At 32.4% G+C, this 23921-nt stretch overlaps 2 protein-coding genes, 2 long non-coding RNA genes and 1 pseudogene across 4 annotated transcripts; 3 read left to right on the forward strand and 2 right to left on the reverse strand.

Annotated features, from left to right (window-relative positions):
- Positions 1–1640: 1640 nt before the first annotated feature.
- On the reverse strand, positions 1641–3094 carry LOC130509355 (uncharacterized). Its single transcript, XR_008943419.1, has 2 exons — positions 2203–3094; positions 1641–2100 (listed from the first exon to the last, which is right to left on the reverse strand). It is a non-coding gene; the product is annotated as an uncharacterized LOC130509355 (long non-coding RNA).
- Positions 3095–6217: 3123 nt separating this feature from the next.
- Positions 6218–8717, reverse strand: LOC108845781 (auxin transporter-like protein 2). The gene is made up of 7 exons (XM_018618956.2): positions 8559–8717; positions 8301–8453; positions 8031–8216; positions 7824–7936; positions 7442–7723; positions 7158–7365; positions 6218–6853 (listed from the first exon to the last, which is right to left on the reverse strand). Exons 2-7 carry the CDS (start codon positions 8424–8426, stop codon positions 6404–6406), a joined length of 1365 nt encoding a protein of 454 aa, XP_018474458.1. The 5' UTR covers positions 8427–8453; positions 8559–8717; the 3' UTR covers positions 6218–6403.
- Positions 8718–11616: 2899 nt separating this feature from the next.
- Positions 11617–12341, forward strand: LOC130494663 (uncharacterized). The gene is made up of 3 exons (XR_008943680.1): positions 11617–11683; positions 11756–11984; positions 12114–12341. It is a non-coding gene; the product is annotated as an uncharacterized LOC130494663 (long non-coding RNA).
- Positions 12342–12485: 144 nt separating this feature from the next.
- LOC108845285 (serine/threonine-protein kinase MHK-like) lies at positions 12486–14359 on the forward strand (annotated as a pseudogene).
- A 6701-nt stretch (positions 14360–21060) lies between these two features.
- On the forward strand, positions 21061–21906 carry LOC108847830 (uncharacterized). The gene has a single exon (XM_018621178.2). The coding sequence runs from the start codon at positions 21061–21063 to the stop codon at positions 21904–21906; it is 846 nt and encodes a 281-aa protein (XP_018476680.2).
- The last annotated feature ends 2015 nt before the right edge of the window (positions 21907–23921 follow it).

Here is a 23921-nt window from a genome sequence, read left to right on the forward strand (position 1 = left end):
AATAAACACAAAGAATGAAGAGAATGGGTCATGAAGGAGTAAAACATGGGAGAAAATATTCTCTGAAAGATTTATGGTAGATTTAGGAAACATTTTAACCGAATATGGAAGTTTCCAGATTTTTCGGACTTGGTTAAAATATGTATCCTACCTAATCCAGGATACAATAGAAGTATGTGTGAACCATATTCTTCCTTAAGCGCCACATAAGGTAAAAGGAAAAATGTTATAACACAAAAGTATGTAATGTACAACATGAAGTTAAGCTATATGTTGTTATCTAGTTCTGGGTATACTGAAGATATCTTACTAGATTGTAAACATACCAAAATTCTATCTTAAATATAACTAGATCATGACCGGCCCGACTGGGCGGGTTTATATTTTTATAATATATATAACCATTTCTAAACTTCAATATAATGATTTGAATTTTAGTTATATAAATGTATACTGTTTTAATATTTTTATTCTGTAACAGGGGCTCCGTGAAATGTTATAAGCAGTAAACATTTAGTAAGAGCTTTATAAAGTAATAGAGTTTTTTGAATTTAATTCGATTTTCTTTTTTTAGTAACAAATTTTTAAAACTATTATATTACTTTATTGGAAAAGGAATGTGAAATATAATATTGAACAAAGTAAGTAGATTCGCTAAATTTAAGTGAGTTATTAAGATGGAGATATTTGTGGGAGATGCATGAGTAGATATTGTAAAGTAGTTAAGTAATATATTTGGTATCATTAATTCAAACTTGGGGACCAATTCACGTGATATAGAAGTTCATGACGTAATATGAATCCGGTTTAATAAATCTCGGTATTCTGTTTACGGTTTGATCATCAATAATATACTAAGAAAACTATATTAAGAAATTTATTCAAAAAAAAATGTTGACATGCCATCTATATAATTACGGTTGGACTGCAATGATGATAAAATAATTTGATCTAAGACGATATGTATAAAAAGAAACTTGAATTTCATATGAAGTTCTTAAGATATGACGTTTTCTACTTGATATGTTGACAGGCAATCTCAGTTTTCTACGTCAGCTTTTATGATCAAATTGATATGAAGCTCTGTTATGAACCTCTTTTGTTTTTAGTGACGACGATATAGGGGACTTAGAAATCAAAGATTTTGTTTTTAGGGAACACAAACGATCGCATATGTTTAGAAATAAATTGTGTGATGTTTATTTATTAAAATGAGTAATAATAATAATTAGAGATGCTATCCATGTATCCAATCAAAGGTATTTTTTTTCTTATCCATGTTGCCAAACATTTGATTTTCGTACTTCAGCTTTGATTTTCTTATCCATGTTGCCAAAAATTGTGTGATGTTTATTTATTAAAATGAGTAATAATAATAATTAGAGATGCTATCCATGTATCCAATCAAATGTATTTTTTTTCTTATCCATGTTGCCAAACATTTGATTTTCGTACTTCAGCTTTAATAGTATAGAAGTACAAGAAAGTTTAGTTTACGTTACCTACCCTTGATAGATCAATGTATAAAAGTTAGTATCTGATTTATAGACTAAGTAGATTACGAGAATAAGTATTCTAACCGTAGGTAGATAACAAAATAAAATATGATTCCACATTTCTAAAAAAAAGATATTTAAACATATAAATTTTCATACTTATGTTTACAATAGTTTTCATACTTTTTTACATTTTTAAAATTAAATTTACTATTTTCCAATGAACGAAGGGTAAAACATGTCTAGAATTGCCAAAATAAAAGAAATCTTAAAAAGATAAATAAAAGTTCAAAATGTCCATTTTTCTAATTCTCCCCGATTTTTTCACCCTTATCTTTTATCTTCATCCACGATTTTTTGCACAATTAGAATGATTAGGGTCCATTTGAAAGGATATTTTCGTCTTTTTCGGCTCAAGACATTTGGGTATAAACGAAAGAAGACGAAAATCCAGGGCCAAGATTGCAGTTTTGTAATATTCTCTTGGGTTAGATTTGTACACGCTAGTCTTATCCCGCCCCGCAGCACACTTTTACGGGCCAGGCCTGCGGTCCAGGTCCTTGATCGCCATCCCTAGTCTTATGGCAAACTCAAGAGGACCAATCTGCAAATATGAGAGTGTAATGGTCTAAAACAAAAACAAAGTTTGAGGACAAAATGTGCAAATAAGCTAAAAGTAGCCATTGTTGCTCTAAGCTTTACACACCAAGGAGAAACGCGTCGGCGAGGATGATTTCGACGATATGGATAGCTGAGAACACGACGGAGGAGTTGAGACAGACTGGAAGAGATATTTTGTGGTGGAGCAAAGCGGTGGAGATGGACTGGACGCCATGGAAGAAGAGCCACGGTGGCTAGGCGAACATGTAGTTCTGAGATCCGGTGTGACGGAGCATAAGACCGGCGAGGGTCTTGACTCGAAACCGAGAGGAGGTCGTGACAGAAGAGCTGGGGAGTTGCGGTGGAGGTTTGTCAAACTGGAGCCATTGAAGAGGAAGAAGAAGATTGGCGTAGCAGAAGATAAATTAACCTGATGTCTTTATTTTACAGTGTGTTTTTTTTTCCTTTTTAATATTAAGGGGTTATTAGGACAAGAATTTGTGTAGAATCTGAGAATTTTAAAAGTTGAGAGATTTTAAAAGTTGAATAGATTTTGTATGAATTTTCGTTGATTGTTATGAAATTTTACAAATTTGCATACATATTTTTCTCAAAATCAATTTTCTTTTAAGAAATATATACAAGTCTTTTTAGGAAACTACCAACTTTTTGTACATCAAGCATATATATATAACTAGATCATGACCCGCGCGCCTGCGCGGATTTATCTTTTGATTCACATATTTTATATACATGTTGTATATTATTTAAAATTTATAATATAAAAAAGTTAGAATGATCCGGAACCAAAAAAAATCGACCCGGACAAAAAGAAATCAAATACCTACTTAGATCCAAATGTTGAGAACTCGAAGAACTCATACCTGAAATGAACAGATTTATACCCGATCCAGTGAGCTAAATTTCAAACATAATATCTTTTGTTATATTTTTAATTCATTTTTTTGGGTTGGTGAAATTTACTATTTATTCGAAAGATTTTTGGCTAACTTAATGGTACATATTCGTAGGTTTCTTTTTTTCTGAATAGGAAAAAAATATTTGGGTCTTGATTAATTTATCTTATATAACAAATTGCTGCTATAAATAATTTTTATAAAACTAATTTGTAACATTAATATCATTTTTGTTATAAATTAGTATATCATTGTTTATAGGTTCAAAGTATAGAGTTAGTCGTCTTCATAGTATTGCTAATATTGATAGATGCAAGTTAATGAATACAGATAATATTTGTATTATTAGTATATGTCGTATAGTATTATATGTTAGTGATGTATTATTAATAATCTATCTTATAGTATAATATGCTAGTGGATGTATCTAGCTTATGTTAATATAATGCAATATAAGGATGCATCGTGGAGTGGATTTTATAATAATAGGTAAGAAGTGAAAACTATGGTAATAGTTGATATTAATTTATTTATAAAAGGCATGTCTAATAATAAGTATATTAATATAGCATTATTACGTAAGGTCCAACTTTAAAAATCCACCTATAAGAAGTTGTAATGTTTCTGTTTTAATAAGATAGATGTTTTCCTTCGTGAGCTACAAAGAGATAATCTCTTCCACTTCCATTATCATATAATGTCTTGGCTTCTCAGATGGAAAGATTAGAATGAGATATTTTTTGTAATTTTTTGTGAATGACAAATCAAGAAATAAGACAAGAGAAAAAGAAGAAGAATGGTCGTTATTTTCCATGGATTGATTCTTGGGTCAATTATTCGTCTTCTTCACCACCTGTCTTCTTTTTAGGATTTGTTCATACTCCAAAATTTGGTTTCATATTGTGCACGTCCTTCTTGTCACAAACTTAAATGAGCAATGTTGAATTTATCACTTTTTGTGTATATTCGTAAGACCGAAGTGTGTGTTGTTATCATACAGATTTTACAAATCTTATGAGTAAACATGATATTTTCAAGTTGAGTATCATGAGTAAAATAATAAAAATTTTATATTCCAATAACAATAGAGTTTGATAGATTACAAAATCAATGAAAACCAAATTTTTTGAATAACCAAATATTTTATGGATTTTAAAAATTCTTTAACCAATAACAAGAGATTTTACTAAAACTTTAAAAATCTATAAACCAATAATAATAGATCTTAAATTTCAGAACTCTTCTAGAATCCTTATACCAATAACTCCCCTAAGAGCACCAGCAACACTGATTTTTTAATCATCAATCCTTAAAATTAAACTATTAAAATAACTCGTGGGGTCTACATTAATTTAAAATCTGTGCCAACTTTACCTCTTATAATCTCTAGCTAAGGGATCGTTTATTAGGCAAATACGTTACTGTACGCGGGACCCGTCACTATGTGGAAACCTATGATTGGATACTATTTTTTTTTTAAAAGCTGAAAAAAAAAAAAAAAAACCAAACTTCCTAAGTTATAGAGCCATCAGTATTGACGTTGTGGGTGCTCTTAAGTAAACTTTTTAAGTTAATTACGAAAATCATTTATTATCAATATTAATTGATTTATTTTAAGGAATATTTTGGTATTAACAGAAATTTGAATTCTATTTTTCTAATAATCTTCTAAAAATCTTATTGAGACAAACCCAAATTGTAGATGTTTTTTGTTTCAATTTTATCATGTAAGAATTTAGCTATTTTATCTACTGATTGAGTAAATGATAAAACATAAATAAATGTTTTTCTGTATTTTTTACAATGAAATAAAAAGCTTACATATATATATATATATATATATATATTTTGGATAGATCATAGAAAAAAGTTAAACGTTGAAGATAAGTAAGAGCATTTATTTTGTCCTTACAAAATGGATTATAATTTGTATTCTAACAAATCTAAATCAACACACGTCCTAAATGTTTTTGGGATTTAATTTTATATTGAAACATGTAAATATTCTCATGATTCTATTAATTTTTTAAATATTTTTCTGAAATCTACATAATTTTTAATAAATATTTTCGTCATTAGAAATATATTTTTTCTAAACTGACCAATTGATGCAAAAATATAAAAGGACAAAAACTATTTCATTATGACTTATTTTCCCAATTATCTTACTATTAATGGGCAGTATTCTGCGAGTGGTTTTAAAAATGTTGTTTTCTGTGGCTAATATTCTTTTTCAAGTAATTTAAAAAAATCAATAGATAAAAAAAATTGGTATAAAAATGTAAGACACTTGACTTTTTTTTTATTTACACAAGTTTAAGAAACTAAAACTTAGTTTGGAATTCTACATTTACGCAATGTAGGGGACAAATCATATTAGTTTTGTAAGACTAGACTCCAACACACATACACACACACACACACATATTACTCTTCACACTCCATGCCACTTAGAGCTCATTCTTTGGCTTTGTAATACAGCAAGCTAAGCAACAACACCGCTGACCTTGTAATGTATGAATAATACATGAACTAACTTTAACTAAAACTTCTAATACTTGCAATCCAAATAGAAAATTAAAAAGAGAATATCACGTTGATTAAAAAGGAAGAAAACGAGTGTCAGGAGTGTTCGTTAAGGAGTACGACAAATTCAAAGAGTGTATGTCCTACATACATGAGCATGCTCTTCTTTTTTAAAAGCTAACCTTCTCCTAAATGGACCTCCAAAATTGGTTTCTAAAAAGGAATCCACTAGTGTTTATAACTTAACGTACTTTATCTAGAAAAAAAGTTGATAAAATGATTTAAGAACATATATATAAAAGAAAAAGTAAAGGGTTTTACTTTTCTTTTTGTCAAGAGTAAAGGGCTTTACTCAAATCATATCATTGGTTCTCATATCCTTTCACATGGGAATAATGACGTTTATTAGATGTGGCCTAATGATATTACTTATCAACCTAACTTGTGGCATACCACACTAGTTACACTAAAATTGTATAGATATGATAAACTCTAATAATCTGTTTTATTAATGCCATTTTGGTACTCTAATAGATGTGAGATGTCGTTAGATGTTGAGTTAGCCTGAAACATCAAAACAAAAGCTTCTGATAAAGCTTGGGTTATAACCTCAGGGAGTAGTACTTTCATATTTTGGAGTAGTTTTTGTTTATTGTTTATCAAATGGAACCACTGACCTCCAGTACCAAACATGATATAATTTTATATGTGAAAAGGCTATAGCTTAAAACATGAAAGAATGTGTAAAAGGTTTACAAACTAAGAAAAACAATTATAACACTTCAAATGTTCATTAAGAAGTTCAGCAATTTGTTTATTGGCTCATAGGCACTCCCTTGCCCGTTCAAATCGGCTGATCAAACATCAGTGACGAGGAGGACACTGATAACACTTTGCAAAGAGGCCAAAAGTATCAACTTGTTTAATGAAATTAGTCATGCTCGCCCATCCTCCTAAACCGAAACCAACCACAAATACCCAAACCACCACCACCACGTTCACCACAAATGCACCTCTCCACCCGCCAATCACCGCCGGTGGCTTCTCGGCCGCGTTTTGACGGGAAGAAGCAGAGCGGTAAGTGAGGATGTGAGCGAGTGATGGGATGATGTAGACGGTGAATGTGACTAGGAGTGCACCAACAGCTGAGTTAATTGGACCGAAGAAAGGAAATATTATGGCTAAGAACCATATTGGAATCACCACTGGTAACCTTGTAATGGCTCGTAATAGAATGCTATTTGTGTCGTGCATTCCGATTACTTTCTCCCACACGAAATATAGTGGCGTGCATGCGAACCCGAACGTAATAATCTGCAGCATAGAAATTATTAAAATTTCATACCAAAGAAAACAACTTATCGCATTGCCAACCAGATTATTATATTACATACCAAAACAACTTATCACATTGCCAACCAGGAGTTGACATAACAGATAAAAAATTTAGGATAAGAATCTAAACGACCATAGGTTCATATCAAGTTGTATGAGTATACTCTTCAAAGAAGAGTTCAATTACATGGTATAAGTTTGGCCTCATGGAAATGTACGGATCTATAAATCTATATTTCTTAGTCATTAAAAAATTTGCTGAACGTAAAATGCGCGGACCTACCTGGTGGATGAGCATGAGGATAACTGCAGCGTCGCGCCATGGTGAGCTAGGAAAGAGGGAGAAGGCATTAGCATGTGTGAGAAGCTCATCTCCAAAGGCCCAGTAGACGGAAGCAGCTGATGGTATGGTTAAGGTGAAGACATAGAGTGTAGCCATTAGGTATATGTACTTGAACTTTCTAGGTCTCCACATTGCATGCATTATCTCCCTACAAATTCAAATCCTCAACATGCAAACTTAAAAACAAATAAACAGTTGAGACATAGAACATTTAATTTACTCACACTGTAACAGCGTGGCCACCAAAAGTATACAATATATTAGTGGCTCCTGTGAAATACAGAACGGGCTTAGTTGGAGCGGAATGAGTCACTCCTTCGACCTGGCCGTGGACTAGAGCCGCAATGGTAAGGTACCAAGCGGTGTAAGTGGTCATGCCAAGACCGAGAAAGGACCATATCCTGTAGTTGTGAAATGATGGAATAAATACTGTGGTTGCACAACACGCTCCGAATATGTAAGTCCATGTCCTCTTGTCCAGCTTGTCGTTTATATAGTATACGTTACTGTTCATTATTGTTATTACACGATTAAAACACACACAAAATCAAGATACGGTACTATTACTCAATACTGAATACACGGGTAAATAATAGCTAAACCAACCTTGCACATGCGATGAGTTGGATAACAGAACCAAAGAGGAGGAATGTGCAGTTGAACGTTAACCCTATTGATTTCCAATATGGACCAAGCAGACCATCTAAAACTTCGAACCACTGCACAGTGTTTTAACGATATGTATATCAGTATAGTTGTGTATTAAAAATCTAATGGTGGAGACTGAATCTATAAGAGATTTGCTAGTGTGACCTGAATGACATGGTTGTTGAAGTTAACATTCTGTTTCTCTTTTCGAGTTCTGTACTCAACGTAGAGAACACTGATGAGATAAGCTGTCCAACTTCCCATAAAACCGTAGAAAATCTGCAGAATTACACCTGATGCCATCCCCATTTGCGAAAATGAATAAGGTAGTGTCAATAGAACTTGAGCAACCTGCCAACAAATTATTATTGTTTTTAATCCTTTAAAATAGGACAGATGTTAATGGTTCAGTGTGTGAAATTGATGATGCAAAACCTGGTTTGATGCACAGCTAAACCAAGCATCATAAACAGAACCACCATGCCATAGAAAGCTCTTCATGCTTCCTCTCGGTTCAATCTCATCCTCCATTATTCCTTCTTCTGTTTCCTTAATCGACATCTTCCAAATCTTATCCACTGCCTCTGCCTACAAAAAATATACAAATCAAGTGATAAAGATGTAAATACATTTATAAAAGAAAAACTTTGGATACAACTTTTGAGAAATTAAAAGTGAGAAACATTTTTGAACCTTAAGACAAAGAAATGCCAGAAAATTTTCTCTTCTTTTGTGTTTATATCTCTAACTCTCCTTTGTCTTTTCTTTTTGATTCTTTTACTTCTTATTTGTCTCTGTTTTGACTGAGACTGGTGAAGCAGTCAAGCCAAGAAATCATATATAACTCAAAATGTATCTGCTTTTCTATTTGGCTTGGTGATTGTTTTCTTTCTCAAGGGGGTCCCTTAGTCAAATAAAAAATTTGCAAATAAAAATGTTGATTTTTGGGGTAAAAAACAAGGCATAAATAAAAGGACCTTTTTATTATATTGATCATACCTATCATATCTGCTTGCAAAATACGATCCCACCACCAGCTAATATTCCCATGAGTATTTGATTTCTTGGTTTTTTTATAGTTTTCTTTCCTATTTAAATACTTTTTCTATAGATAGGTTTAAGAATTAGATTATGGTCAATGTTTGTGGCACCAATTTCCTGTTTGAACTTGTTTGAAATAAGAGTATATGTAATTTTCTAAAAAAATGAAACATGTTGTAACTATAAATAGGCCTTGATCCACGCAATCGCGCAAGGATATTTGTTTCCATTTTTATAGACATAATATTTTCTAACATTATTAGTTAGGGGTATTCATTCCATTAAAATTCGGAACAACTTAAAATTAAACACAGACCGAAATAGAGAAAATGGTTTAGATTTGGTAGTACCAAATATATTTTCAATAGATGTTTTTATTAAGAACCACAATGTACGGATATAATTCGGTATATAAACCGATCCAACCGATAAAATCGAAGAAAATGATTAATTAAAATACAATAGTATATATATATTATTTTATAAATATTATATTCACAACTAAAACATTGATTTTAATATTTTTATTTTTAAGTTAATTTTTTCTCATTTTCATTAAATTAAATAAAACATGATTTTTATTTTATTGGTAAATATTTGTGCTAATAATTATATAATAATTTTATCACAAAAGAAACCATAGGGAGGAAAATGACCAATGTTCCATTTAATATGTAAAAAGACATTTATACACTAGATATATAAATACAAATAAATAATAAAAAATTATAGTTTCAGATTATATGTTTTCGAATTTGAACTTTTTATATTTTTAAATTCTTTTAAACTTTTTTACAAATTTTTATTTTTGAAATTCAAAAATAAATTTTTGGAATATATTTTTAAATTTTCATTTTCAAATTTTTAATATTTTATAAATTCATCCACCATGGGAGTTTATAAACAAAGAAAAACTTTAGCGCACGTGTAAACGAGATAAACATCAATCCAAATCTCACCCCTTAACTCTAAATCTAAGGTTTAAATTAGTTAATCTAATTGGTATAAGTATTATAGTTACCTATTTAATAAAACATTTCAGTCATTTTGATCCTTAAAGTATATATTTGTGACAAAAAAAAATTAGTGATATGCTAGGGTATTTCTCATAATATTATTATATTACTGTTTTCTTATTTTATTTTCATATTTAAGAATACATAAATATTATATTTAAAAGTCAAAGTAAGGAATATATATTTATTTTTTAATAAATCTGATTTCTAATCATATAAACTAATTTATTATAAAAGATAAATATAGTTATATGATTTTTTGGTAAAACCAAATAAACCAAAAACAATGGTATATAAACTAAACCAAACTAAATTAGATATTAATTCAATGTGGTAGTTAATTTTTATAAACTGAAATACCAAAAACCTAAAAAGACTGAACCGAAACCGAAATCCGGATTGAACATGCCTATTATTAGTGGTATATATTTTTAGCGTTAAACATATATTCAAATGTTGATATGACTATTTCAAATACAATAGTTTTACAATTTACTTGTTGAAGTTTAATCAAGTGTTTCAAATTGTCATATGTATTTGTCATTTTTATTATATATTTATGTTATTGAATTTGTGTTTGATTGTTAACAGAATTAATGCACGAAAAAACATATTTAAAATTTAATTTAATTTAATTTATTTGTATGTATAGCTTAAGATGTGTTAATTTTCATACATGTATTATGTATTTTACTAATGTTAATCTGTTCTGTCAACATATTATATAGTTTAACATATATTCTATATTTACGAAATAAATATATACTAATTTATCAACTTATATAAATATCATATTTAGTTCAATACAATAATTTTCTTTTAATATGAAATATATATTATAAATAGATAAAAACTAGAAAAAAATACTTTTCCTCTTTATTAACAATAACTAAATATATATTATTGTATACTAATAATTCATTACTAATTAAGAAATAGTGAAAATATTTATATAAATTTTTGAAAATTATGATCTGTTCAAATTATTTTCAACGAAAATTTGATATTATATATATATATATATATAAATATGTCAAAAGATATTATGATTAAAGAACTTATGTAGCTTTATGTCACCAATCACAGGTTTGTGTTGTGTGTGGTAATTTATGTTTTTCCTTTCTATTACCAACATCTTACAGAACTTTTATTGTATTATGGTCAATGTTTTTTCTTTGTTTCTACTGTGTTTTTTCTTTGTTTTGTTTTGTTTTGTTGTGGTGATCGTGAAGGAAGAGTCATCCATCTCAAATATGAGTTTTATCATAAAGAAGAGTTATCCATCTTTGTTAGGAACTCATTGTAAAAGAACATAAAACAATATGAACCTCTTTTTTTTTTGACTGAAGGCTTATGAGCTTTCAATATACACAATTTGTTACAGTTTTCCAACTGCTACAATGAGGATTGATAACAGCAAATCTGATGCACTGAGCGTCTTTTGTTTCTTTAAGGTGTGTTATAACACCATCGTGAAACAATCAATACTATATTAAAAGGTAAATAACTTCAAAGGAAACTGTGTCCACGTCACCCAATTAATTCAGGCCAATCAGAGAACAGCATTCGTCCACGTCGGTTCGCACTCTTTAATCTGATGGACTTCAACCGCATTTCGTGTCTGGGCTTCAAACGTCATCTGGGCATCCCGGTTTTCTTCGACGAGAATGGAAAAATCGGCGATTGGATTTCTCAACGGAAATCGTTTCATCACCACCACCCCATTAATCCATCTCTGCGCCATGAATTCTTCTTTAATTGGTTCGTTTTGCCTTCCTGTATCTCCTCCTATACAATACACTCAAAAATCTCAAGAACAATGAATTCCAACAGCAAGACCTCTGTTTCCGGCGATCTTACCTCCGCGAAGTTGATCAACTCCGCCGGTGAGCCTGTGAACCGTTCCTCTGAAACCGCCGATTCCTCTGTCGTAGCTAGGCCAAAAAGAGGCATAACTGATGACTCCTCCGCCAACGCTGTCGCCGGTGTTGTGGGAAAACCATTTAGATTTTATTAATGTGGAATCAAGAACCATCCCGACAAGGGTGGAGATCCTGAGAAGGTAAAGATGATCCCTTTTCACCTGAATTCGATCTGTTATTAGCTTGATTGTGATTTTTCTTCGATCGATTTAGATCCGATCTGAAATTGGTCCGATTTTGTGAATTGTGATGTTGATTGATTGGTGCAGTTCAAAGAGCTAGCACAGGCGTATGAAGTTCTGAGCGACCCAGAGAAGAGAGAGATATATGATGAGTACGGAGAGGATGCACTGAAGGAAGGAATGGGTGGTGGAGGAGGTGGGCATGACCCTTTTGATATCTTCTCATCTTCTTTGGCGGTGGCAGCCCCTTTGGAGGTGGTAGCAGCAGAGGAGGCAGAGGCGTGGTGAAGATGTTGTTCTGATCTCACAAATACAAACCAGGTAATGTTATGCTTCGTCATGCTAATTGCTTGTCTTTCTTTGAATGTCTTATACCTAAAAACATATTGTATTTTTTTTTTTGGTTTTGAAGAGAATTTGCTGGTGACAAACAACATCCTGAAAATTCCTGACTTTGGACTGGCTAGAGAAGTTGCATCTATGCCTCCTTACACCGAATATGTGTCTACGCGTTGGTAAGTGATTGATTCATTTTATATTTTTTTGGCAGGGTGGTATTTAAACTTTACTAGCTTATAACTGGCTCTCTTATATGCAACAAGTATCGAGCTCCGGATGTTCTGCTACAGTCTTCATTATACACTTCTGCAGTTGGTACTTTCTCAAAAAACTTTTTTCTGTTTCATCACATTAGAATATAGTTTAGAGAGAGACTAACATGTAAAAGAACTGCAGACATGTGGGCAGTGGGGGCAATATTAGCTTAGCTCTTCGCTTTTTATCCCCTATTTCCTGGTGAAAGGTGAATTATTTGTTATTTTACCAAATGCCAAAACTGAGTCTCTGAACAGTGAAATCTGATAGTGCAGTTTAGCTTCTTTGGGTCAAGTTTGTGTATACTGTTTACACTTATATAATGAATTTTCTTGTGAGCAGTGAGATGGATCAACTATACAAGATTTGCTGTGTTCTTGGCAAGCCTGACTGGACCACGTTTCCTGAAGCAAAAAGCATATCTCGGATCATGAGTATTAGTCACACAGAGGTAACAAATCTTAGTGAAAAGATATAAGGTTATTTTTTAAGAGAATATTTGTATTTAATTTGTTCTTTGAATTTATTTGTGAACAGTTTCCACAGACAAGGATTGCTGATCTACTCCCCAATGCTTCTCCTGAAGCTATTGATTTGATCACTGTAAGTCCTTGTGTTTTACTCTTTTTTTCCTGTGAATAAAAAAGTATCTTGGTTTCTTATATGATCGATCTGATGTTATATCTTTTTGACTCAACATAGACTTTGCTCATGGGATCCACTGAAACGACCAACTGCTGATCAGGCGCTAAACCATTTCTTTTTCAATGTAATTTGACTCATCCTCTTACTTTTTTTAATCTGTTTCACACATACTCTCTCTGTATTGATAAATATAAGACCCCAATAGATGGCTATGCAGGCTTCGTATCCTCTACATGACCTTTGAGTTGAGGCTTACCACCATTGGTGAGATTTTTTTATTTGTTTATCCTTTCATAACCTTAGATTAAATTCAACTTATTTTTTTGGTTCAGCAGCGGATATGCCTAATCTTGAGCTGGACTTTAACACAAAACAAGATGAATGTTTTCTTGGCTTGACGTTGGCTGTAAAACCAAGCGCTCCTAAACTAGGTAAGTATCCTCTCCTTGTGTAGAGCAGGATGCATGGTCATATGATTACACACATTGACATTGCAACTTTTCTTTTCCAGAAATGGTCTGCAATGCATCTCAGGATATGAGTAAGGTAATCTTTTAGACGCCATGAAGTTGTAATGAGCTTCTCATTGAGTTGTTGTAATGAATCCAATACTCTTTTTGTTTGCAGAACTTTCTCTTTTGCCCTATGGTTAACAATGACCGTGAACCATCAGGTGAGTATTATGATTAAACCTAAAGCATATGTGTTGGTTATGTTTCTCTTTATTGAATTGCTTTTTCTTTTTGAACATTTACAGTTTTCTGGTCTCTGCTCTCTCCTGATGAAAGCCGCGGCTACGCACCTGTTGAATCATGTCCTCTATCTTTGTCCTTCAGGTGAGAATATGAATCCATGTTTTCTCTAATGATTCCATGAATGTGTTTAACATAAATGTTTTGTTTTAGCAAACAAAACATGTATTATTATCAAAAAAAATTCTGGAAAAATCTTTTAATGGCATCCAAACTGACCTGATATCATTTTAGTTTTAAGCTTTCCTATTGAACTGACTTCTGACTAGGCTACTTTAATCATGGAGTGCAGTGAGAGAGAATAAATAAAAGATGATGGGCTAAGAGGAGATGGAAGAATAAGAGGGAAATGAGAATAAATAAAAGAACAAGTTGTACTGCGTATTCAACTTGACGACATCGGTAGTGGCTTCTCGGCTATTGAGTCTACCATCGCTCAAAAATGTTTTAATGGTAGAATAAGTATATTCTGTAAGTATTTTGAACAGAGTAAAGTTATAATATTTTATTTGAACCATACTTTTGATGCTGATATGAATATTAAAATTATATACTTCATAGTTCAACAAGAAAATATAAAACAAATATATACTTCATAGTCCATGAAGATTTTTGCTCAATAATATATTAGTAGTTGTTTATGTATTGTTTATTTGCACAAATCTTTACGATTTTAGTTTTTTTTAAAAAGACATAGTTCATAAAGTCTTTTAAATAGAATTTTACCAAATAACATGAAATGGAGAATTTTTTTTTGGGCTTTCTGCTTCTGAAAATTTGTAGTAAAAATATGATGAAATGACTGATAAAAAAGGTGCGTTAAGTCAATATATGGAGAGAATGAAGCGAATGAATTAGAGAGAAGTGGTCACTGGCTTTGGTATGATAAATGAAGGTTGTGTTTACGATTGTTGAGAAAATAAAACCATAGTTTTTGGAGTATATAGACGTCGCGTTTGTATTAGTATTTACAAAAATTAATCCAGCTTAAGGAAAATATACAATATAATTTATTAACTAAAATGTATTGTTCACATTGGTATGTTATTCTAATTAAAAATTTGTATTTATATTTATGTGTGTACTTTACCCGACATATTTTGGTTGTGTATTTTGCCAGAATGTTATTAAACTTAATAATTTGCTAAGTATTCTAATAACATAAAATATATTGTTCAAAAATCAAAGAAAAACTTTAAATAAATTTTAAATAATATATAATTAGTTATGGATACAAAAAAAATTCCATGTAAAATTAGTTTTCTTTTTGATTTATCTATGAAAAATTAGTTAAATTGACCAAAAAATTATATTTTCACTATTTTTTTATCATAAACCATTAAACATCAAACATTTTCCGCGCGTAGCGCGGACATCGCATCTAGTTTATTTTAATGGCTGTTTATAAACAATGTCTAAATTTGTTACATTACGTTTCCTGGTTGTTTTATATATACCAGGATGATTAGTAAGAAGGTGGTGATTAGTAATACCTAATATCTCTGTAGATCTTGAGATAGAGACTGGCTGGCCATGAGGATTGATAACAACGATAATGAGACACATGAGATATTGTTCCAGCAAAAAAGTAAGTACAAAGGAAAAGAGTATTGAGTTGAAGGAAAGCTTTTGAGGGTACACCAATACATCAAGTAAATTAGAGAAATATATTAACTCAAAATGATATGACTAAACATGTGAATAATATCCAAAAATCACACAAATCAGCAAATTGACTACAAGTTGAGATTAAAACCAAATTAAAGTAAATGTTTGGTTCTAATCAAAAGGGAAGAAAAAAGAAGAATGCTTTTGTATACTTTATAAATAATTTGAGAGGGAAAACAACGTTGTTAGCGAATAAACTGATACGTTGGGGCTTAGGACAAACGACAAAATCCTTGCTGCAGTCAAATTCTATAATCTCCTCAGGAAACATGGATGCGTTTTGTCAAAGATTGTAAATTCATCTTTTTTTTACCTTTGATCTACAGAAGAACGCCTTAAATAGTGTTCCAATCAAACAAAAATCTAATCTTTGATCTGATCTTTCATAAGAGTTGGATAAAAATCGACAGATAAAAGATTTGAGAAAAGTTATAAGTTTTGGCATAGTTTTAAAGTTATATCAAGGGTAAACAAATAAAATCATGGAGTAAGATTTCATGATATTATTTAATTACTATAATATATTTGATTAAATACTTAAAGTAGATCCAATTAAAAGAAAAATCATACATAAAAAAGTTGTGATTTCTGTTTTAACAAGATAGATTAATTCTGACACTTATAAACAACATTCAGAGACCGATTTGTCTTATATACTATTCTTTTTCTTTTTTTCTTGAAATACAATTTGTCTTATATACTACTCCTTTTCTCTCTTTTGTACCTGCGCTTGTTGTATTGTTATTATTACATCCAATCCACTAATGGTTGGTATTTCAAGAAGTGCTCGATTAAAAGTGTCAAGTTATTTCATGCGTCATAGAGTCATAGCTTTCGCAGCACATTCTAATTATTTATGCAAGCAAATCATTACTATTTAATCATTCTATCAAAATGTTATCAATTATTCTTTAAATCGGAATTTCTAAATACTAACGTCAGAAACTATAGGCGACTATAGGCATAAGGCCCAGAATTTTCATGGTAATAAAAAAATGTTATCAATTATTTAATCAAAACTGCTTGAAAAAACAGTTGTTCAAAAAAAAAACTGCTTGAAAAAACTAGAGTGACTTTTATAGCAGTATAAACCCATTTCTTTATTGAAAGTTTTGGTAGGAGAAGTCCACACTATGAAAGGAGGTGCAAATACCCTTTATTTAACAGTTTTCAAAGTTTCTAACTTGGATACCATCTTAATATATGACCAGATACTATTTTCCTTTTATTTCACTTTTTTTTTATCAAATCTTTTTTTCACCTTTTATTTCACTTTATTCCCAACACTGACACCTTATTACAAGACTTCCATCTTAATCAGTTGCGACCAGGGAATAACTTGGTGGACTTAGAGCGAGAAGATTGAGAACAATAAGATTACGTAGCTTAACTGGAAGCTACTGACTTAACTAAATATGCCACTGCTCATTTTCAGCCATGTGATTCAAAAAGGTTTATAGTAATTTTTCTGGTTGTAAAACGGTCAAATTTAAATTTTTAATAAGAGACGAAAAAGTCAGAAATGATTTACATGCAATATAAAGTAACCACACAAAGTCACAAACATGTCGAGTGAAACGGCAGACTTAGAAATATTAGTATCTCAGATCTGAAATCTACCATCTTAAATATACTTATCTATGTGATCACGTAATATAAATATCAATTTTTTATTGCGAGCAATCAAATTTATCTGATATCGATAGAAAAAACTTTAAAAAAATAGTCAATTGCACTTTAATTTGCCAGACACCTTTGGATTATGAGAAAAAAACTTAGAAAGATATGAAACGACATAGATTCTAGATTTCGTTATCCCTTTCTTATTAATTGAGAAACATTTTGAAATAGTAACCTTAGTTTTATAAGTTAATTACATACAAACCTGCTGATGTGTCATGCTTACATTCATTTTCAGCCATATTTTAAGAAGATCCTTTAATTACTAGACAATTTACAAAACCATGCCACTGATCAAAAATGAACGACCACATAACATATATATACTTTATGTTTCATTTAAACGTATTATAAAATGCAGTGTATTGTATAATCCTTATTCACGGCTTCTGTATTTGAGAATGGGTCTCTACCAAAAGTATTCTCTAATGCGGTTTACCTATGTACATATTGACCGATTATTTACTTTTTCCAAAAAAAATCGTTACACATAATATGTGTTTATGATAACTTGACCAACGTTTATTTTATTAACAAACAAAGTAAATCAACGACAATATATGTTCCAAGTTTTTTTTACGTTTACTAAAATTTAGTTGTCAAGTACAAACACTAAAATTTAGTTGTCAAGTACTAAAATTTTAGTAAACGTAAAAAAAACTTGGTTTTGTTCGTGTATAGAAGTTCAAATTTATTTTTATTCTAAATTTTCTATATATTTGTATATAAAGTGTATCCGTATTCAACATATATTCATATTAAAATTATACTTTTTGTATAGGTTATCATGTATATGCATGGCCTTTAGATAGATAAGATGCGATGTCAAAAAAGGAAGATAGATGCATCCAATTAAAATTTTGCATTACGTCAAGATTTTTTTTTTTTGAACTTAAAGGGTTAAACCCGGGTCAATGATGACACAAGCCTAACCCCCGGATGGAGGTACAACCCACGGATAAACCTTCTCCTGAACATTCAAATGAGTCGAAAGCAATAACTCATATCCGTGTGGCCGGTGGGGTTTGAACCCGGATTCGCCTTATTGGGTTTGAACCCGGGTTCGCATTACGTCAAGATTTAAATTATGGAAATAAGGTAATTTTATATTCTACAATAAATTTGCGTGTAAGACTAATTGGAGAAGTAATGAAGCATTGATTGAGAAGGCACATATCAAGGATTGAAGAAAGAAACTTATATCTTACGCACTGCGAATATATTGTGTCCAAGTTAATGTTTTCCAAATTTTACCAACCTTGAAATCTTTTTTGAGTCAACTCAATATTTTATATTGAAGACCAACTAAATTTATTAATTTTTTTATTTATTTATTGAATATTAATTTACAATTTATATTGTTTTATTAACACAATAAAATAAAATTAAAGTGACACATTTATAACATATTTTATAATTATGGCATATTTATAATTGGTAACTTTTAACTACTAAATATTATATAAACCCATTTGGGATCCGCATAAGATTGAGCAAAGATTAATTATTGTTTATTTAGTTAATCCCAAAATTCTTTTCAATGAAATGTACATTTTAAAATTTTCAACTTATTATGTAATTTATGTTACAAAATAAGATATATTTCATGTAAAATTATGTATTTTTTAAACTGAAAATATGTATATTTCATAAATTTAATAATCTAACCCCGCGCAAAAGCGCGGATTTTAACCTAGTTTTTAATGTAAAACCGAATACACAATAACTTCTGATGAACATCACAGATTCCAGATTTCATTATATTTTATATACAAAACTGAATACACCGTAACATTTGCGGTCATGGTTCAGAGAGTGTCCTACACATCAATATCATCATGAGATGCTTTTCAGAAAGCAGGCCTCCTCCTATTTGGACACTCCAAAGACAAACCAAGAGTGATCTGTTTTCAGAATCTATGCAAGAGCAAAATAACCGTAGCTGGTATTATTTGTATATGTTTTTACTTGTATAAAGTTCTAGATTAATGGGTAGTAATACTGTATGTAAATAAGTTTGACATGCATTGACCATTGGTTAGCATCCAAAATTGGTTTAAATTTTATAGTTTATAAGCTAATTAGAAAAGAAAAAGTAGTAAATAAAAAAAAAATAGATCTTCTTATATTCCTGGGTTTCTAAATAGATACAGACATTTGGATATTTGAGTCGGTTCTTTCAGATCCAAATATTTCGAATTCTATACATTTAGTTCTATTTAAGTACTTATATTTTGTTGTTGCGGGTTTGGAATTGTCCCTTTCAAACTCATGTTAGTTCGGTTTTTAAGATTCAAAAAGTTCCCAAACCGACTCGAAAATCCACAACAAACCTAAAAAATATATTTCTTGTAATTTGAAAATTTATCCGTAATCCGCAGCCCAGCTGTAACTATAAACTGAAATTAAAAACTTAAAATATCTATAATAAAAAATAAAAACTATTTTTTTGTATCGAAAATATGTCCAAAATACCCGAACTAAAGTCCACTTGTTTTAAAAGACCTATAGATACTTTACTTTAGACTTGGACCCAAACCAAACATATATTTTTAAATCCGTTAAGGTTTGGTTTCCCAAGACCGGGTAAATGCCTAAGCCTATTATTGACGTTCCATAATAATGCACCTTCCAACTAGGGGTGTCAATTCGGACTGGTCTGGCCCGGCCCAAACCCGGTAAACCCGTAAATATTTGAGTCCAATTCGGCCCGGTCCGGAAATATTTTGGGCCTAAAATTCAAAGTCCGGTCCGGTTTTTATAGGGCTATAGGACTTTTTGGGTTATTTTTGGCTTTTCAAAAAAATAATTTGTCATTATCATTTCTAGTATTTTAATACACATGAATTTTTATAAATAAATCAGTTTCAACTTTTTGTTTTAAAATGTAAACTGAATTTAAATTTTTCTTCTTTATCAAAATATTTTACTATTTCATATGCTTTAAAAGCATATTATAAACTAACCAAATTTAATAAGATTTAAATAATCAAATATAAATTCAAACTAAATATATAAGGGAAAAAAATTATAATAAACATGATCAAATGTTTTAGACTTTATATGTTGAAAAAACTATGTTATAAAATAAGAAGTTTTTTATTTTCTTTGAACACATTTTTAAGTTACATTTGCAAAAAATATGACATTTGTAATGATCAAACAATTAGATGCATTAACAACTTTTATATTTCATTTTAGATTCTGGGTTAAAAATATTAAAACAATATGTTAACACTAATAAAAGTTTTGATTGTAACAATGATAATAGAGAAATTGGCGCAGATAAGCTCAAAGACACAGACAATTGATGCTCTGCCCTTTGAAAATCTCGGCTAATAATTATGACCATTATACTCCTTCAGACTACTCCCATTTCAGACTACTCCCATAGGGCGTGCATCGAAACTGTCTTGTGTCAGTTACTCCCTCACACCCGTTGGACATTTCGATTCAGCCTCCTCAATTTACGTAAAGTAAATTGAACAGTCGCACTCCTCTCTTCCTCTCTACTTTTCGAGAAAAAAACAGAGACATCTGCAGACCTTTTAATTGCGTCTCCCCAACCAACAATTACCTTCCTCTTTCCTTATTAAAGACGAGTTTCTCGTCTCCGAAACCCTAATCCTCACTTCCAATTGCCTTTTATTCTCTTTTTCTCTCTTCTGATGGATCGTCTCTCTCTTCCCCACCGAATGTTCGCCGCCGGCGAGGAGCCTCTAGGCGAGCGTATCAACTCTTACCACAGAACCCGGAGGACAGAAATGCTAATCAAGGCTCTAGAACCAGAAGAGTTAGACTTCCTTCGTCAATCAACCTTCGGGAAGATCCTCGACATATACGAGAATCCACCGTTCTCTGGTGCTTTCGGCCAGTACATCATTGTTAGGCTTCTGAAAGTTAACAAAAAGTATGAAATATGGATCCTGTTCGCCGGAACTCCTGTTAGGATGTCTCTCCGTGAGTTCGCAATAGTCACTGGGCTCAATTGCGACAAGATCCCAGAACCTCCGTTGAAGAAAAAAAATCTCCTCAATGAGAAGCTCTACTGGAACGAGCTTTTTGGGTCTCTCAAGAGTTGCACCGTCGACACCGTCATTGATATGCTCAAGAAGAAGATTGTTAAAGACAGAGACACTAGGATTAAATTTGCTTGCCTTGCCATCACGTCATCTATTTTGTTCCCCTCGTCTCATAATCCGGGCATTATCCGGGAGCACGTCGAGATGATCAGAGATCTAAACGAATTTCTTGCTTACCCATGGGGCAGAGCTTCTTATCTGACGCTCATCACATATATTGTGTCCAAGGATGAGATAGCTTTATCACAGTCCTCTGTAGCTATTAGGGGTTACGTCGAGGCTCTCCAACTTGTGATGATTGCCGCTGTCCCACAGCTTAAAGAAGAAATCACACACAACTGGCCAGTTGTGATTGTTGAGGCCGATAGCGACGGCGAGACACCTGATGAAGCTGAGCCTCCTACGGAGCTAATCTGCTCAGCTCCGATAAACAATCGCCGGCCAACAAGTTCTGCCTAATCCCCGGTCATGCTAAATCAATTGATACCGCTTGTCAGGTTCGTTAATTGCTAGAACTTTGTGGTTCTGATTATTTTAGGTTGTTGTCTAGTAACATGTCTGTTAACATGTCGCCGAACATTTAATAGACACCGTTAGGCGCTAATATCAATGTTGTCGGACTGTTAGACGTTAAGGTGGAGATTTGTTTGTAGTTGACTCTTAGGCGCTAATATCATTGTTCTCCGATCTGCTTCAACAATATGCGTTTCATATTGTTAGCTGCTAAGCTAAATGTTAATTATCCATATAACTCCTAATGTTATATGACACAATTATAGTTAGTTACTATGTTCATTTTTAACAGATAACATTTTTGTTAGCGGCTTGTGAGATCTTCTAACTCTTAACTTATCTGAAACTGTTATAGTTAGTTACTATTGGCATATATAACGGATAGCAATTGAAGGTTCTCGGATTGCTTACTATTTAAAAATTTAACCTCGTGTTTTGACGCAGCTCCCTGTGATGTCCATCATTGAAGAGCCTCATGAAGAATGGTCCACGGCTGCAGATTTCGAATTTGGTGATGAAGCGGATAACTTGGGCGTTTATCAGATGCTTGAGTTGATTGATGACGGTTTCAAGTTTCGCGGGGACATGTTCGAAGGCGGGCTCACCGCCAACGAGCTTGAGCGTTTGAGGTTGGTGAAGAAACCGAAAGAGAAAGACCCGAAGTGTAAAGGCCCGAAAGTTAGGTCGGTGAATAATCCGAAAGACAAAGAGAATGATGTGGAGACCACAGAGGGGGAGTCGTCCGACGCACAAGACACCAGCCCTATCCTTCAGAAGGTCGCCTCGCAGATTTCCTCAACGTTAAACTCATCATCCCGCGACATTTGCCAGGAGATTAACTCACTCGAGATCCGCCTAGAGAAATCCATTGACTCTAAGTTGGAAAAATTCGAGAGGAAGATTGAGGCTGTTGTTGTTGAGAACCTGAAAACCATGCAAAACGCAATAATCAAAGCGGTCATTGACTCTCTTGTCAACCAAAATCCGTGCGGTTCACCTTTGGAGGAGCCCATTTTTGTCGAGTCAAGGAAAGTCCCCCCACCACCTGTGATCAATAACGACAACAACACCCCCTCGGAACTTGCCGAGTCTCTTATCAATGAAGTTTTGGGGGACCTGAATGGATTGTCTGAAGCCAACCAAGCCCCTTTATCGCAGCAAGACACTCCCTTAGCTGTTAACTCAAGCCCTAATAAGGTAACCTTTAATTTTTCAGTTAACACTTTTTTAGTTTTACCAACTATATAATAGGCGATTATCAATGCTCATTAGTAATGGTTACTCTATTCATATATTGTCAGGACGCTTACAAATCCCCATCCCCCCCGCCTCTTGATGCTAACCAACCTCAACTGTAGCAACAAGCCCCCACAGTAACCGATAACTCAATCTCTGATCAGGTAATTATAAATGTTACTGTGCATCCTTCCTTATTATCACCAACTAGCTACAAGGTCATTAGTAATGGTAACTCTATTAATATATTCTCAGGTACCATACAAATCCCTTGCCCCCCCCCCCCCCCCCCCCCCCGCCTTCAGAGACGTTAATGTTAGACATTGACGGCAACATCCATGTGGAACAGGTAACAATGTACTCTATAAGATAACTTGTATATATAACTGAATCGGTTTGCACATATATGAGGAAGCTAATTTACATTCTACATTTAGGTGCTCGATGACCCGTTACTCGTTGACTCGACACCGGCTGAGCTTGCTTCCGCAACCGATCCACAGACGATTACATCCGAGGAAGTGGAGATGGACGAGGTAAATATCTAGCTCTATGCAATACTAATTCCCTCTGTTTGTTAGTATCTACCTGAGTTTACATGCTTGCAAACACCACCACCAGATGCTTCTTCCTTATTATCTTCTCGATATGCCGTCTTTTTCACTCGGACTATCGCAGGACGATGCACCCTTTGTTGCACCTGTTAATGCATCAACAAAAGAGGT

This window comes from Raphanus sativus, chromosome 3, assembly GCF_000801105.2.
Source record: "Raphanus sativus cultivar WK10039 chromosome 3, ASM80110v3, whole genome shotgun sequence".
NCBI classification, from domain to species: Eukaryota; Viridiplantae; Streptophyta; class Magnoliopsida; order Brassicales; family Brassicaceae; genus Raphanus; species Raphanus sativus.